At 50.0% G+C, this 16,972-nt stretch overlaps 1 protein-coding gene across 1 annotated transcript in view; it reads left to right on the forward strand.

Annotated features, from left to right (window-relative positions):
• The window catches only part of TMOD1 (tropomodulin 1), a 77,708-nt gene that overhangs the window by 50,049 nt on the left and 10,687 nt on the right, over window positions 1–16,972 (forward strand). The window contains exons 5-8 of the mRNA XM_079113316.1: window positions 1,580–1,669; window positions 2,595–2,725; window positions 4,529–4,636; window positions 7,031–7,174. Of these exons, the coding sequence (XP_078969442.1) occupies window positions 1,580–1,669; window positions 2,595–2,725; window positions 4,529–4,636; window positions 7,031–7,174 (473 nt within the window). The remainder of the gene's footprint in view (window positions 1–1,579; window positions 1,670–2,594; window positions 2,726–4,528; window positions 4,637–7,030; window positions 7,175–16,972) is intronic.

Raw genomic sequence — 16,972 nt, forward strand, 5'->3', positions numbered from 1 at the left:
CTCAAGGTTTCACGGGCTTCGCAGGCCACACCAGGAAAAGACATCTCAACTCATCTCAACCCAGAAGACCCTGTAGGATGCAACCTTACCCATGTGAAGAAACTTCTCTAGAGGGCGGTTGTACAAATTAGCGTCCAACAATGGTTCTTAACCTGGGCTGCCCATGGAAACATTCTGGAGAGTGTTAAAAATGCAGATGCCTAGGCCCCACCCCCAGAAATCTTAGGTTAATTGGTCCCGGGTGGTTCTGGGCATTAGGAGTTTCTAGAGTCCCAAGCATTCCACCCTGCGACCAGACTGAGAATCACTGACCTACAGTTCCTTCCCTGGCCTGGTGCTTGAACTCAGGGAGTGGGGGTGGTGTTGCAGCCCTTGTTATGACCACCACAGGTTCAACACACCTCTGCCCCTCTCTGCCCACCACCGCAGCCTCTAGTCTCACTGGCCTGCCTCAGCTTTCCCACCCACCACCTGGGCCCCTTCTCTTGACTTGTCCAGCACAAGCATCTTCCCTTCCCGAGCCCCTTTGGTGTTCTTCCCAAACATGTTGACCTTTCCAACACTTATCATACCCCGGGCTTATGTTTTTGAATGATGCAGATGCTCACTCAGTGTCCCTGTCCCCCTGACCTTCCTGTCCTCCCCGCCCTCTGCCCCAGCCAGGCCCTCTGAGCAGGTGCTCACTAAATGTTGAGAAGCAATTGAGCGGAAGAACCGCTGAGTGTGGAAGTGATGAGTCCTATTGGCATTTCCAGAACGATCTTTCTGGCTTCTCTGTGCTGAATGTTGGGAGGGAGAGGGTCAGAAGGACAGGACAACCATTATTCCACAGCTGTGATAATACAGATGCCCCTCATCTAATGATGGGGGACATCCTGATAACCCTCCATAAGTTGAAAATAGCCCACGTCAATTGAATACCCCGGTCTTGCAGACATCACAACACAGTACCCTGGAGAGTCTCGGCTGTTTCCCCTTGTGATTGTGGGAGCCAGGCTCCCTGCCACTGCCCAGCATCTTGAGGGAATCTTCCCAAGTATGGCTAGCCTGGGAATAGATCAAAATTTAAAGTGTTTTCTACTTGATGCATGTTGCTTTCATGCCATTGTAAAGTCAAAAATCATACGTGGAACCATTGTAAGTCAGGCACCATCTGTACAACCTAGAAAAGATAGGGCCTCAACCAGGACGGAGGAGATGGCGTGGGAGGTGAGAAAACCAGGGCCCCCGGGAGGTGGAATGGGCTTGAGGGAGGGGGAGCCATATGACAAGATGGAAAGGGATCCGCAGGAAGATGGAGAAGCTGAGAAGTTTTCCTTCTGTTAGGCCGAGTTGAGTGGGACCTGCCAGTAGGACCTCAGGGGGGCCTGGGGATCTGAGGGCAGTGGTCAGAGAAGTCTGGGCAGGACTGATCTGTCACTTACATGGAGGTGAGAGTAAAGATAACATTACATTTTAACATTTTTTGCACAAGTGTTTCAGCCATTTCATGAGCCAAGTTTCTGGGGTGGGAAAGGTGGGTCCTTGGGAGATGTCTCTGTCTGCAGGAGCAGTCAGGGAACTTCCTTTGTCCCCACAGCTATCCTGGGCATGCACACGCTCATGAGCAACCAGCAGTACTACCAGGCCCTGGGCAGCAGCTCCATTGTGAACAAGGAGGGACTCAACAGTGAGTACAGGGCCCTGACTCCTGGAGGTACCCCCTCACCCAGCCCCCTTGCCCGCTCACAGAGGGCACCTTGGAGGAGATGTGTCCTCCTGAATCTTGCTTCCTCTGCTCACTGGTGCACTGACTCTTTGCAGAAGCTCTAAAATCGTGTCCACCCAAATCTGTCCAGACCATCCTTTGAGGGTCCTGGAATTTTCTGTTTTGTTTACAGAGGCCTTCTTCATCCCAATGTCATAAAATACTGTCCCACGTTTTCTTCTCAAAGTTTTGGAGATTTACTTTTTATGTTCAACTTCTTAATCTACCTGGAGTTCACATTTGGTTTGTGGGATGAGATAAACTTCCATTTTGTGAATGAATACCTAATTATATCACACCGGTGGTGACATTTATCCTTTCACCACTGGTGTGAGGTGCCCCCTTCCTCATCAGCTGGCACACACCCATGCAGGTCTGTTCCATGAATCCCTTTGTCCTTTCCTGGGACAGTATCACATGGTCATAGTTATTCCACTGCACTCTTCCAAGATGATGTTTGGCCCCAAAGAGAAATGAAGGTGCCAGAAGAGTAAGATCCCTTCCTTTTGGAAGACGTAGACATTTCCTTTCTTCCAAGGCTTCATCTTGTCCTCACCGGAGCCCACTGAGATGATGAGCGCGGCACGAAGGACTACCCCTACCTTTCAGATGAGGGTTGGAGGTTCAGAGTTTGAGAGATTCACCCAGTTCTTGCAGAAGTCAAAGCTAGAACCCAGGGAGAGCCCCAACCTCCTCGCTCCTTCCCAGGGCTCCTTCTAGCCCCTGTGATGTGCAGGCTTCCCATGCCCCCAAACTCTGCCCATGCTCCCTTTCGGGGTGTCCTTGTGTTGAAAGAAAGTCATCCCTGTCTTTCCGTGAGCCACCTTCCTTTCGTTGGTCACTCTAGGTGTGATTAAACCTACACAGTACAAGCCTGTGCCCGACGAAGAACCAAACTCAACTGACGTAGAGGAAACACTGGAGCGGATAAAGAACAATGACCCGGAACTTGAAGAGGTCAACCTCAATAATATCCGGGTAAAGTTCCTTTATTTCACTTCACCTGTGTGAGCGTGGAGGTGGCGGGGGCAGGGCGGGGATCCGTGTCACCTAGACTCCAACAGTCCAGGCCTGTTTGGACTCTGAATGTTTCTGAATCAGATGGCAAACTTCACAGATGGGAGCGTCTAAGGGGTGGACAGTGTAAACAAGCGCATCCCACTGTCCTGGTTTCTGTCCGAGGACATCAGGCCCAGATGTTCGCCACAGGTCAACCCAGCTTCCATCTGGAAACCTGCCGTGTTTTTTAAAACCAGAGATTCTCTGAGATAAAAACGTGAGTCAGACACACACTGCGTCACAGGATCTCGAGGCTGGAAGAGTCTAGTGCCCACAGGGCCACAGGGCTGCCAAGGCCTGGGCAGGCCCTGCCTCAGCCATCACTCCTACCTCCTGCTGGGTCATGTTCCGATCCAACCTCATTTTATAGCCACAGAAGGGAGCTGTTGGCCCAAGTGTCCAAGGAAATAGCTGAACTGTCTGTCCTCATCTCTGTGGACCTCTCCCCGTGTGGCCATCCGGGCAGAGGAGGGACAGGTGGACCAGCAGCCCCACCCTGGAAAGGCTGCAGGAGGAATGCAGAGGCGGGCACAGCTGCCCACCACCTGCTCAGCCCCAGGCCAGTGGGATTCATTTGGGGAGGTAGGCGTAAGACAAGAAGCCAGCCCTGGGCTCCCGCTCCTCTTTCCTTTCTTCTCCACTTTCTTTCAGTGTCTGCCAGCCCCGAGGCACATCAGATTGGAAACCTGTGCCCCAGGGTTCTCCTCCACCTGGCTCCCCACTCCGCTCCCTCGGGACACTTACTCTGAAATGAGAGCTCAACAGAAACACAGCCAGGCACTCTCTGTGCCTCAGTTGTCTGTGGGTGCCCAAGAGGGACATTGACACAACTCAGAGTCATGCAATCTGGCAGTGAATGCCACCCCAGAGAGGCGCAAGTGGCAGAACCTCCCTGTGAGGCCTCCACCAAGGTTCAGACTCCCTCCAGGCCTCCGTTTTCCTAATCTGATCCAACTGCTTCATGACATAGTTAAGTCAGTGGTCCTCACCTGAGGACATTAAAAATATATGTACCAGCTGGGCACAGTGGTGCATGCCTGTAATCCTAGCAACTTCAGAGTGCAAGGCAGGAGGATCCCACGTTCAAGGCCAGCCTCAGCAACTAACAGAGAGTCTGTCCTAAAATAAAAAAGGCTGGGGGTGGGGCACAGTGGGGGAGCCCCCTGGGTTAAATCCCCAGTATTTCACACACACACACACACACACACACACACACACACACACACACACACCAATGCCCAGACTCTGATTTTATTAGTTTGGGATAGGCCCTGGCATTAGCAATTTGTAAATGTTCCCTAGGAATCGCTGATGCCCCGCCAGAGCTGAGCCTTCTGGCTAGATAGATGTCTCTTAGTATCTAGTGAAGCCCCCACTTCTGATTTCTAGAAACAGGCCCAGAGAGGAGAAGAGAGTTCCCCAGAGTCTCACAGAGTCAGACACACTGCCGGTGGCTGTGTGGCTGCAGCCTGGCCTTTACATGCACAGAAGAGATTTGTGCGTCCCCTCTGAGAATTTCAGAAGTGATTTTCTCAATTTATGTGCCAGAAATCTCTCCCCACATCTTTGCCATCTGGGACAAAATCCATTCAGCCTTCTGGCTAGACACATGTTGGGACTAGGAGCCCAGCTGAGTATGTCAGAGGGTGACCGCCCCAGGTGCCTGTCCACCTGTCCCAGGTGGGGACTGCTGGTCACCCTCTGCTGCCTTTCTCTCTGCAGAATATCCCTATACCCACCCTCAAGGCGTATGCAGAAGCCCTGAAAGAAAACTCCTATGTGAAGAAGTTCAGCATCGTGGGGACCCGGAGCAACGACCCTGTGGCCTTCGTATGTACCTCTCCATTCTGCTGCCCTGATGCGGGGGGGCCTGAAGTGAGGGTTATGCTTGTGGCCTCAGGACCGGTTGTATCCAGATGAAAGGATGGCGCTAGGAATCAGGAGGGGACGTGCGTGGGACCGCTGTTGCCCAGTACCACCTGTGGTCACCCAGCTAATCCTCATGACCACCCACTCTCAGTGGTATGGGCCTCCCCACTCTGCACCTGAAGATTGAGGGCTCAGAGGGGTCAGGCAGCTTGCTTTGTCCAAGTCACAGAGAGAGGCGGACATGAGAGTCAAGTGAAGTCACGTACCTGTAAAGTCAGATCTGTCCACTCAGTTCCTCACATTTGGGGCAGGGCTCTGCCCTCACTGGGCCTCAGTTTCTCATTTCTAGATCTACTGTCTTTATCTGTGGGTCCCAAGTGACCGATTTTATTACTTTCCCCTTGTCCTGAAAGATACTACTGATTAAATTTTATTTATCATAAAATAACCATTGATTTTAAAAAAAATATTCAATGCACAGTTACTGAGAGTCTCTCTGTGCTCCGCCCTGAATTAGGCTCTGGGAATTCAACTGTGACCGGTCTCAGCTCCCACTCCATGAACACACTGGTCCGTTTGGCCAGGCAGGCCACTAAAAGCTAACAGCACCGTGTAATACCAGGTAAAAAGTGCAGGAATCAACTTACAGAGGTGGCAATAATCCATTTAGTTGCAATAAGTTCTTTTCTGATTTTTAAAAGAAGAGGAAAAATTTTCTTCAATATTTTTGAAGTGATAAAAATAGCTCACAGCTTCCATGGCTGCCAGGGGGGACACTCTGGATTGAGTTTGCCCTTGGTGACACAGCTGGCAAAGCCACATGCCCCAGACACTACCTGGGCATGGACCAGAAACCAGGCATGTCCATGCTGGCACTCAGTTCAATGCCACAAATGTTTTTGGGGCACAGACTCTGTGCCAGACCGACAGCTGATATCAGCCTGTCTATACCTGCACACCCATTGTCGAATCCTGAAATGCCCCACACCAGTGGCTGAGCCAGGCTGCCAGAGATCTGTAAGTGACCCTGTGGCCTGCCCTGGCTCTTCTCCTGTGACCTCCACCATGATCCAACAAGCGGGGGGTTATCAAGTGACATGACAGCCCCCAAGACCTGCTCAGCCGCCAGCATGTCAGTCCAGTGGCCTGGAACACCTGCCTAATGCTGCTAAATACTTTGGTGGTTAGGCCAGGCCAGGTCCTTCCTGGGGGCCAGGGACTGCTGTGGGGACACAGATAGGACCCAGATAGGGGCCCTCTGAAAGAGCTAACCTTTGCAGAAGACAGGCATGGTCCTAGAGAAAGCTGCCACACCATCCCAGGGCACACTGAAGTGCTATGGCCCAGGAGGGGATGATTTTAGCACAGAAGATTTGCTGGGAGCTGAGCCTCTGCAGGGACAGTACCACAGCAGGCATTCCTGGCTCCGAGTGTCCCTTCAGGGCCCACCGATCACTGTGTCCCAGGCCTCTCAGCTGTTGGTGTCTTCTTTCCCCCATGACACATCGTTTCCACCAACTGCTAATTACCTCATTTCCTTCAGAGGCTCTGATTGTCATCTGCACCCTGGCTGGATCTCTCTGAAACGTGCTGCGGGCCACCTGAGCCCTCCTCCAGCTGGCCCTGCTGCCTGCCTTGTGGGGGGTGCTTTCCCAGCCTTCCTCTTCTGCTCCCTGAGCTCAAAGGAAAGAGCAATAGAGAAGCTGAGAGCATACAGGGGAGGCTGAGCCTGCGCTGGTCTCCTAGCAAATGCTGCCTGAGGCCCTACTATGTACTGGGCTCCACGTAGGCACTCTGGGCAACCTGGGACACTAGGGTGTGTTTTCAGCCCAAGGGTCTATAGTATGATGGCAGAGAAACACCAGTACAGAAACAGCTGTGAACCGAGGAGCGCAGTTCCATGAGGGAGAGGTGGGTAAATCCTATGAAGGTCAAGAGGGCACATAGCTAGCTTGCAGAAAGGGACACTGAGCATGTCCTTGAAGGACAGGCAGGGTTTCGACAAGTGAAGCAGAAAGAACATTCTGGAGGCAGCAATGGCAGGTCAGGGGAATCAGTGGGAAGGCCCTCAGCACGTGGGGATTGCGGGTAGCCCTGCCGGAAGAAGGCAGTGAGAGCCGAGCCTGTCCCAGGAGGAGGAGAAGCAGGCCATGGAGGCAGCCCAGGACTCTCCAGCAGGGGTGTTTGGGAGCCAGGGATGGTTGAGGGGGAGGAGAGACCCAGGCTGAGTGGCGCTGGTGAAGACGTTATGGAGATCATCTGGCCTGTCCCCTTTGGAATTGATGGATCCACCCAAGAGGGGCTCCAGCCTGCCAGGGTGACTCACGGTGGCCCTGCTTTTCTCCCGGGGTCAAGGCCCTCGCTGAGATGCTCAAGGTGAACAAGGTCTTGAAGACGCTGAACGTGGAATCCAACTTCATTTCTGGAGCTGGGATCCTGCGCCTGGTGGAAGCCCTTCCACACAACACTTCTCTGGTGGAACTGAAAATCGATAACCAGGTAAGACGAGCAGGGTGTCCCTGTGCCCTTGAGTAAGTGCCCCTCCCGGTTCTGCGTTCGTCAGCCTGCTGCTGTGTAGAGCAGAGATGCTGACTGTGGACGCTCCAGGGCCCAGCTGTGGGGGCTCCTCCGGTCCACGCCCTCCGCCCTGCGGCCTTCCTCGCTCCTCACTGCTACCACATGCTCAGCAGCTTCTGCCTGCAGCCTCCTCAGCTGGGGTGCTCCCTCCTCACCGCCCTCGCCTTCACTCTTCGGCTTCGAGAATGTCCTTCCTTAGACTCAGACCAGCTGGCTCCCTTTACAAGCCCCGTTTGTTGGGTTTAGTTCTGCTCTCTGCTACCCTCAGGACATCTGGTCACAGATCTCATAAACCACTGGACTAAACATCCCTGCTTTCTTCAGTCGCCTCCACTCAGTGGGGCTTTTATGTTCTTTTTATTTGTTCCCTTTAGTTATACGTGACAGTAGAATGTATTTTGACATTTACATACATGGAGTATGACTTCCCATTCTCGTGGTTGAACATGATGTGGGGTTACACTGGTTGTGTATTCATATGTGAGCATAGGAAAGTGATGTCTGATTCCGTCTACTGTCTTTCCTATTCCCATCCCCCCTCCCTCCCTTTCATTCCCCTTTGTTTAATCCAATGAACTTCTATTCTTGTCTCCCACCCCACTCCTTGTTGTGAGTTAGCCTCCACATATCAGAGAGAACATTCAATCTTTGGGTTTTTTTGGGTTTGGCTTTTTTCACTTAGCTTGATATTCTCTAGTTCCATTCATTTACCCACAAATGCCATAATTCCATTCTTCTTTATGGTTGAGTAATATTCCAGTGTGTGTATGTACCACAATTTCTTTATCCATTCATCTGTTGAATGGCATCTAGGTTGGTTCTATAGCTTAACTATTGTGAATGGAGCTGCTTTAAAGCACTGACGTGGCTGTGTCACTGTAGTATGCTGATTTTAAGTCCTTTGGGTATATGCTAAGGAGTGGAATAACTGGGTCAAATGGTGGTTCCATTCCAAGTTTTCTGAAGAATCTCCACATTGCTTTCCAGAGTGGTTGCACCAATTTGCAGTCCCACCAGCAGTGTATGAATGAACTTTTTCCCCACATCCTCACCAATATTGTTACTTGCACTCTCAATAATTGCCATTCTGACCGGAGTGAAATGGAATCTCAGTGTGATTTTAATTTGCATTCCTTTATTTGGTAGAGATGGTGAACATTTATATTTCTTCTTCTGTGAAGTGCCTATTCAGTTCCTTTGCTAATGGGGCTTTTGAATGTCCTCGCCATTCAAATTACTCCCTGGGCAGATTCTAGTTTGTCTTTATCTTGAGGGAGTTACTGTTTCTCTCGATTTCTGTGGTTCCATCATCTATCTCTGGGCAACTGACTTTTCATAACAAAAGTTGTATGTAACAGTGACTTGTAATTACATGGCAGAGGGTCTCCTGTCAACAGCTCTGTGCTACCTACCACCTTGTATCCATCGTCCGTGATCTCCGCAACCCTGCAGGATGCAGATATTACCAACCTCAGTTTGCAGAAGAGAAAACCGCTCAGAGAGGTTTAGACAAGCAACTTCTTCAGGGTCACAGTCACCATTTAGGAAACAAGATTTGCACCCAGTTCTTTCTGACTTCAAAACCATACTTGGTCCACAGCCGCACCTGGCTTCCAATATTAAAATGCTTTCTTCTTTATGGATGAGAAACTCAGGGTTGTTTATTTTGTCTTTTCTTTCCTACAAGAAAATTTTGAATGGATGGTTATGTAAATGTATATGTAGGAAAAAGATCGGAAGAAAAATATCTCAAAATTATAAACAGTTGTTATTCCCAAGTGAGATTAACAGTACTTTAAGCTTTTTATTGTAAAGTATTACAGACAGACAGAAAGTCCATCAAACATAAATACACAGCCTAACAAATCCTAACAGGTGTGTGATTCTGTCTAGGCCAAGAAGAAAAACCTCGCTGGTCTCCAGCAGACTTTGTCCACCTCTTCCCAGTTGGAGCCCTTTCTTTCCAAACTCTTTGCAACTTGCTCCCAGTCCTGCTCCTGCCTCCTGGAATGTTCTCCAAGCCCTGCCTTCTTCCCTACCTGGAGAAACCCCTCTTCCTCAGGTTCACCTGAAACCTCTCCTTCGTCCAAGTGATGTTCCAGAACAGCAGGAATCAGCTGGCATGACTGACATGCATGTCTGTCCAGTCCAGCTCCAGTTCAGTGATAGCACAGGGCATGTTGGCATCTTGAAGTCACCCTGGTGGACACCACCTAGGAGGCTTTTTTTTTTTTTTTTTGAGAGCCAGTGGCCCTTGCCGCCTTCTCTCAGCCTTCATTTCTCCTCCAAGCCTCTGCCCTGTGCTCTCTCCTCTGGGTTCCCCTATCACCTCTGTTTCCCTGTGACTTCTCAGAAGCTGTGCTGTGTCTGAGCTATCTCCATATCCCAGGGCTCAGCCCAGGTCCCAGTCCTGTCGGGGTACTTGGTAAGCAAGGTTGCCCTGGATGGTCGTGCCTACTGTTCACTGCACATTGAGGTGGCAGGCAGAGCAAAATGCAGTGCACAATCCATCCTCCAAGCTGGTGCCTCAGTCTGGGGCTTTGTTTACCCAGAGAGGACACTTTTTTTCCAATTCATATGAAGAGGCCACATAGGCCAGCAGCATCCCTGTTGGATGAATTTTCTGCTTTGGTCTCTGACCCAGCCCTCCCCACCTCTACCCTTCCTGCCCCCTCCCCTGACCACTGCTGACTCTGCTCTGCTGAGGCAGGAGGGCCAGCGGGATGGAACAAAGGCATGCAGCAGGCTTGGCAGAGGCCCAGGCTAGGCCTGGGCTTGAATGCTCATGTGACTCCAGGCCTGGCCAGGCAGGAGGCAGGGTCTCCCCAGTCAGCCGAAACCTGACTTCCCGGCAGAATGTTAGCCGTAGGCCACAGGAGCACTGGCCTCCTGTCATTCAACGGCCCATCTTGCCTGTCACTGCTGTCCCCCCAGAACCCAAGACTGAGCCAGTGCTGACTGACCATTGCCCTCGCCCCGGCTGAACACCCTGGTTGCAAAAAATTTGCTTCCCTGAGCCTCAGTTTCCCTGCTTGGAAAATGAGGATAATAAGACTGTTCTTCTAAGGGGATAAACTCTGGTAGCTTTTAAGATCATGCCAGGTGATCAAGGGAGTTCAGACATTCTAAGGGTTAATTTACCAAGCAGGCACATGAGCCCTTAGGAGCCATACTGGATGCTTTGTGTCCATTTAATGCTCATAAAGATTCTTTCAATGGGTAGAAGAGGAAACTGTGCCAGGTGGCCCTCCCCTGGGCCTGGGTCCCCAGAGCCCCTCCTGAGATCCACTTCCACCCAATTCCTCCTCCTCCCCGACCGGCCCAGTTCTAGTCAGGTCCCTCATCTTGGCAGCCATAACCCTTGCTGGTCTCCCAGGCCTCAATGCCCCCTCCACCCTAAAGCTCCCTCACAGTGTGTCTCCAGGCCTGGGCAAAGCCACCTCCCTCAGGTGCCCCAGCCTTGACTGGGGCGAGCGGGAAGTAGGACAAAGAGAAGGTGTTGAGTGGCGTCTGATTTATTCCTCATTCCTGGTTAGTCACTGAGGTCCTTGGAGGACAAGCTTTTGCCCCAATCCTTGTGCTTGTAACCTGTGTCAGTGAGACTCTGTCCTTTCTCCTTATACGGCCAAAGAAAGGAACTTGGGAAGTTCTACCCAGGGTGACCTGGAGCTGGCCGGCTGGCTCACAGCAGTGGGGAACTGGGATTCTGAGGCTGTTTGTTTATTCAACTGCCTCCTTATCTCCAATGTCCTGTGGCCTCCTAAGATGCCCTGACACCCAGTGAGAGTCGGAGGGAACTCAGGGGCTCTGAGTTAGGGCCACAGGACACTGAGAAAATGTCCAACCCAGCTCCTATCACAGTTGAGAAACTGAGACCCAGAGAAGGGATGGGACTTGCCTGAGGTCACAGATCAGGTTAGCAGCAGAGCTGGGTTGGAACATTGGTGTACTGACTGTATTTATGGACAAGAGAGACCCTGTGAGCCCCCAGGGATCAGACTCTACAGACAAGGTGCCTAGGCCCCCGCCCATCCAGGTCATAGCCAAATGGTGTTTCTCTGTCCTTCCTGATTCACCCTCCTAACTCCCAACCCAGCTGCCCTTCAGAAGACCATCCCCAGAACCCTCAGGGCCCAGAGGGTCCACACTCCTCAAAACAGACAAAGCCTGAAGACATGACCCTCAAATGAGAAAATGTGCAATGTCTAGGGGATATTAACCATATTCCCACTCTTTCTTCCAATATCTGACAATGAGGCTGTGCTTAATATTTTAAAAGGAAACTAAAGGAAGTAGATTTGTATTTTCTTGTTTTTCCACATCAGATAATTTGGTTTTGGCTTTTTTTTTTTTTTTTTTTTTTAAACTAAACATTATCTGTAAGTGTTTCAGCTATCTACAGCTGTGTAACAAATTACCCCTGAATTTAGTGACACAGCTTGAGTCCTGGCTTAAAACAACAAGAAACATGGATTAATTCAAAGCTTCTGAGGGCCAGGAATCCAAGGGGTGCTTGGTCACCTAATTTTTCCCAGAATAAGTGATCCAAGGTAGAGAAAGAAGAAAGTCTCAAACATCTTTATGACCCAGCCTTGGAAATCACACCAAGTCTCTTGTGCCATTTTCTGTTTGTTAGGAGTGAGTCACTTAGCACAACCTCTGCTCAAGGGCGGGGGAATTAGACTCCACCTTTTGAAGGAAAGCATATCAAAGAATTTTGTAGACATATTTTAAAATCACCATAGTAAGAATCCGCTTTATGCCACAAGAGTTTGACCAGAAAGCCCTTTCTTACCAGCAGAGCTACACAAGATCAGAGCAGGGTGTCTCGAAGGGTGATAAGCTCCCTCCCTGGGAGTGTGTGAGCAGAGAAGAACAACTTGGCAGCTCAGAGATGGAGAGAAGTTTAATAACAGCGAGAGTTCGGGACTCTCCTGTTGGACAAGATAATTCCCATGGCTACTTTCTTTATATTTTCAGTTATTCCCAGTTGTCTCTTAGAAAGAACTGGCTAGGATTTGGGCGATCAAATGTACAAAGTGAGCTTCTGGATGTCATGGCTCCTCGGGCCAGGATGAGGTCTCAGAGCCAACAGTTCCAGGTCAAAACACCTGAGGCATTAACCGTGTCCACAGTTGTTGACCCTCAGTTGGTAAAGATGAGGACATGAGCTGTCACACACTGCCAATGGCAGGCCAACCTTCATAGGTTCTTTTCGTTTTGTTTTTAGCAAGCAAGCAGCAGCTTTATTGCAAAAGTGACAGTAACAGACTTCTTGGGATAGAAGGGGCCCCAGAGCCAAGAATTCCTCTCATAGAATTTTGGCAGGGTCGTTGCAAGTTCAATTCTAAACGAGCCCATCCTTCAGCCCAGCCGTCCCACATCTTCATGGCCAGATGGTGGAATACCCCCTTCCTCCCCTGCAAAGTCCCCTGCCACATTGTGACAGGAAGACACAAAGCAACTAGATGGCAGTGAGGGCTTCCCTGGAGGCCGCGAGAGGACTGGGCAGGTGACTGTGTACGGACCTGGAGCTCCACCGAGTCTGAAGGAAACGGACAAGTCGCAGAACAACGGTGAATCCATTGAAAGGGGAAAAAGGCCACGGAAACAAAACTCGACCCACCTGTTCTGCCTCCATTCCCCCGGCCCACCCACTGCCATGGAGGGTGCGTCTGTGGAAAGCGGGCAGGGCTGGGAGGGGTGGGGTGACGGGGACTCATTTCACTCCATCGGCTGCAGAATCCCTTGAGCTTTTAATGAGATTACATTTCTTCACAAGTGACTGAACTCTCAAGCCAACCCGAAGGGAGGTGAGGGTTTCTCCCTACGGCCCTGCTGCCCAGCCTGTGGCCTGACCTGTCAGACCAGCCCTTGGGCTCTCCCGAGGTGCTCCGTAATGCCTTTCCCCACAGTCAAGGTCACCCTCCTGATTCTTTAAGCCATCCCAGCAAGCTATGCACAGACCCTCAGGACGTGGGCCTCAGAGACGCAAGGTCATGAAGCCTGAGCCTTCCCCTTCATGACCTTTCTATGGAGGTTTAACAGAGGTGGCTGCCTTCTACTTGCACACCTCCAGGGACAGGCAGCCTGCTCCCTTGCCAGGCTGCTCCTTCAGTGTGTGGACACCGGCAATGGGTGGATGGCAGTTCTGCCCGCAGAGCCGGACTCCTTCTGCCAGGGGTTTCTCAGTCAGTCCTTCTGCCTTCTGAGCTTTCTGAGGCCCAAAGCGACCACAGGCACAGACTCAGAGCAAACCGGCCTGTTCAGCTCCTTCTGCAGCGGACCTGGTCCGTGATTCCGGGAAAAATTCTTAATACATCTGTAGGTCACTTTTCTTTTCTGTAAAATGAAAATTGTGATAAGTAGGTACCTCTAGGTTGATAGGGAGGAGAAAATAGCTCATTTTTCCTAAGTGCTTGTGACATTGTTTGACACACAGCAATCACTAAATAATGTTATTTGAAAAATAAGCCAGAGAGCTGATGACATGAATGGGTCCTTCCGGTGGCAGAGTCCCTGGGGTCTGAGAAAGAAGCAAAAGGAAGCTTCTTTAAAATCTTGTCGCTTATTCTAAGAGGTATGCACATTTTCTGTTTTATTTCTTAATGCAAAAATAATGTTTTGGGGACTGGGGCAAGGTCCTTGGTTCATTCTCCAGCTCCAAAAAATAAAGAAAAAAAGGAAAAAGAAAAAAAAAAAAGGGAAGGAAGAAAGAAAGAAAAAAAGTCAGTCCAAGATTAACACTCCAGGAAGATTGACCGTGATCATCTAATGAAATTCTGTAACCTCTGACACACCCAGATAGTTTACATACACTGGACACTACTTTGAGAATCTGGGCCCGGGAGGATTCTCTGCAGTCTTCCACCCCCAAGTCAAGGTTGAACCTTGGGTCTGGCTTTCATACACGGAGGGAGCACAGCCTAGCTCTGTTTCGTCACAGGCTCAGTTCATTCATCTCTAACATGGAGAATGAGTCGCTTTGTGTGCTGGGACGGAGCTGCATGAAGGGAGAGCTTTGCAGAGACAGCCCTTGCAGTCCCTGCTACCCCTTCACTCAGGGCTGAGACTAGCCCATCCTAAGTTCCAGCAGCATTTTCCCAGCAAGTGACCTCAAGGACAGGCCAGTCTTACTGCTAGATGGTTTGGGCAGGAGCTGCCAGTTCCTTCTTAGGACCTCAGATGGTCGCTGTACCATCTACCAGGCCACACCAGCCAGGGCCCAGTCCTTGTGCTGAGTCCTCCAAGGACAGTCCCAAGCTCTTCCCAGTATTCCCAGGAGCTGTGCCAGGCAGGCTGGTGGAATTTCACCAGCATCCCTCTGCCTGTGGTGATCAGCTTCCCCAGCCACCCTGAATGCAGACCAGCTCTAGTGGATTCAGGATACTCAGGAGATCTCTGGCAAGGGTTCAACTGCAGATCGCACTTGTCTGTTCCTTTGCATGCTGGGCTTCTGTGTTGCTAAGTGTGTTCTGGTTCAGTTCCATTGGGTGCTCCGTGCTGTCTGGGAGACCCCTGTCCAGAGTAGCACAGTAATGACAGAAATGTTCTCTATCTGTGCTGGCCAGTGTGGTTGCCACTAGACTCTAGCCATTGAGCACTTACAATGCGGCCAGTGCAACTCTGAAACTGGATTTTAGATTTTAATTCAATTATTTAAAGAGTGACATGTAGCAAGTAACTACCACACAGGACAGCACAGTTCTGGTTAGAGAACACATATGGAAGCAGGTGACCCAAATAAGGCGGATGGATCGTACTAGGTGTAGAGAGGGATGTCTGGTGTGCCCCTTGCATGTGGAACAGAAATGGACCGTTTCCAGGGGTCCAGATCAGGAAGGTCTCAGGAGGGAGGGGGACTTAAGCGGATTTAAGACATGAGGGTTCACCAACAGGGAGATAGAGGAGGGCGAGGACATCCCTGTGGAGTGGGGGAGCCCTTAGCTCTCCTGCACCAGGCACCCTGGGGCAGGCCACCGAGGCCAAGAGGTGAGCGAGGAAGAAGAGAGAGCAGGAGGCAGGAAGTGAACTGTGCAAGCCTGAGGAGCGGGCGCTTTACCCTGCAGGGTTATCGAGGGAAATCTCTCAGGTCACGTGAGTCAGACGCAAGGCCAGGCCAGGAACTCGAGAAGCTCTGGAACACTGAGCCACCGCGGGTGGTTGCGCCTTTCTGTTTGCCTTCTAGGCCTGGATTTGTTTTTTGTTTTCCTGCAACATTTTGGCCCGCCTTTATTGAAGCCTTCGGACAGGACCCTGAGCCTCGCCACTAGACAGCACCTGCTAGGCCGATGCAGACCTACCAGCAGAAATCTCTAGAACGGCTCATTCCTCATCCAGTCTCCCATCTTAGCTGGCTTCTGTTCTGGTTCACGCGTCTGGTTCATTGCCACCTGCGGACCACCCTTTGTTAGAAGAGAAGAGCTCGTGTCTGCTGTGCTCCTTCACCGTGTGATTCCGTGAAGCCTAAGGGACCCATTTACTTGTAACCCTCAGTCAGCCTGGTTTGTAAGTTACTTTTTAGTGTTGAGATCATTGTAGATTAGCATGTAGTCATAAGACATGGAGAAAGAGATCCCGTGTGCTGTGGCCCAGCTCGCCCCAGAGGGAACTGTGGTTTTGTGTCACCACCAGCAGCACTGACACAGCCAAGGTACAGGAGCGATTCCATCACCACTGGACCCCTCGTGCTGCCCTTTGAGAGCTAAATGCACCGGTCTCCTCCTCTTACTCCGAACCCCAGGCAGCTGCTAACCTGTTTTCCATTTTAATGTTTTTGTCATTTCAAGAATGTTGTGTAAATGAAACCATACGGATTGGCTATGTACCACTTGAGACTGGCTTTTTTCCCATTTGGCATCATTCTGTGGAGGTTCATTCATGCATGCATTGATAGGTTGCTCCTTTTAACTGTTGAGTAGTATTCCATGGTACAGATACACCATAGTTTGTTTGACCACTCACTCTCCAAACTGAAGGACGTTTGGGTTGTTTCCAAGTTTGTCTCTTACAAATAAAGCTTCTTTAAACATTTGTGTACAGATTTTATGTTAAAAAGAAAAAGAAAAAAACCATTTTTATATCACTGAGCTAAATGCCCAGGGGTCCAATTCTTGTGTCATATGGCAAATGCATATTTAATTTTTTGCCAACTTTTGTCCAAAGTGACTGCCCTTGTCTCATATCTACCAGTACCACATGAATGACCAAGTTCTCTGTATCCTTGCCTACATTTGATGCTGTCACTATTTTTTATTTTAGTAATTCCTGAAAGTATGTGGTTTTGATTTGTATTTCTACAATAGTTAATGATATTGAACATCTCGCCATGTGATTATTGGCATTGTGTGTCCTTTTCTGTGAAATGTCTCTTCATATCTTGTCCTCATTTTCTAATTGAATGTTTTTTACTGTTGGGTTTTTTTAAAATTGACATTTCATATACACACAACTCATCCTTTTTAAGAGTACAGTTCATGGTTTATAGTATATTCACAAAGCTGTGCACCTATTACTATTATCTAGTTCTAAAACATTTTTATCACTCAAAAAAAAAAAAAAAACTACACCCATCAGCTTTTACTCCCCAGTCTCCCCTCCTCCAGCTCCTAGCAACCTCTCACCTCTTTTCTAATCCTATGAATTTACCTGTTCTGGATTTTTCATATGAATGGAATCACATGATATGTGAGCTTTGTGTCTGGCTTCTTCCATTTACCA

The sequence above is a fragment of the Sciurus vulgaris genome (assembly GCF_902686455.1).
Source record: "Sciurus vulgaris genome assembly, chromosome: 15".
NCBI classification, from domain to species: Eukaryota; Metazoa; Chordata; class Mammalia; order Rodentia; family Sciuridae; genus Sciurus; species Sciurus vulgaris.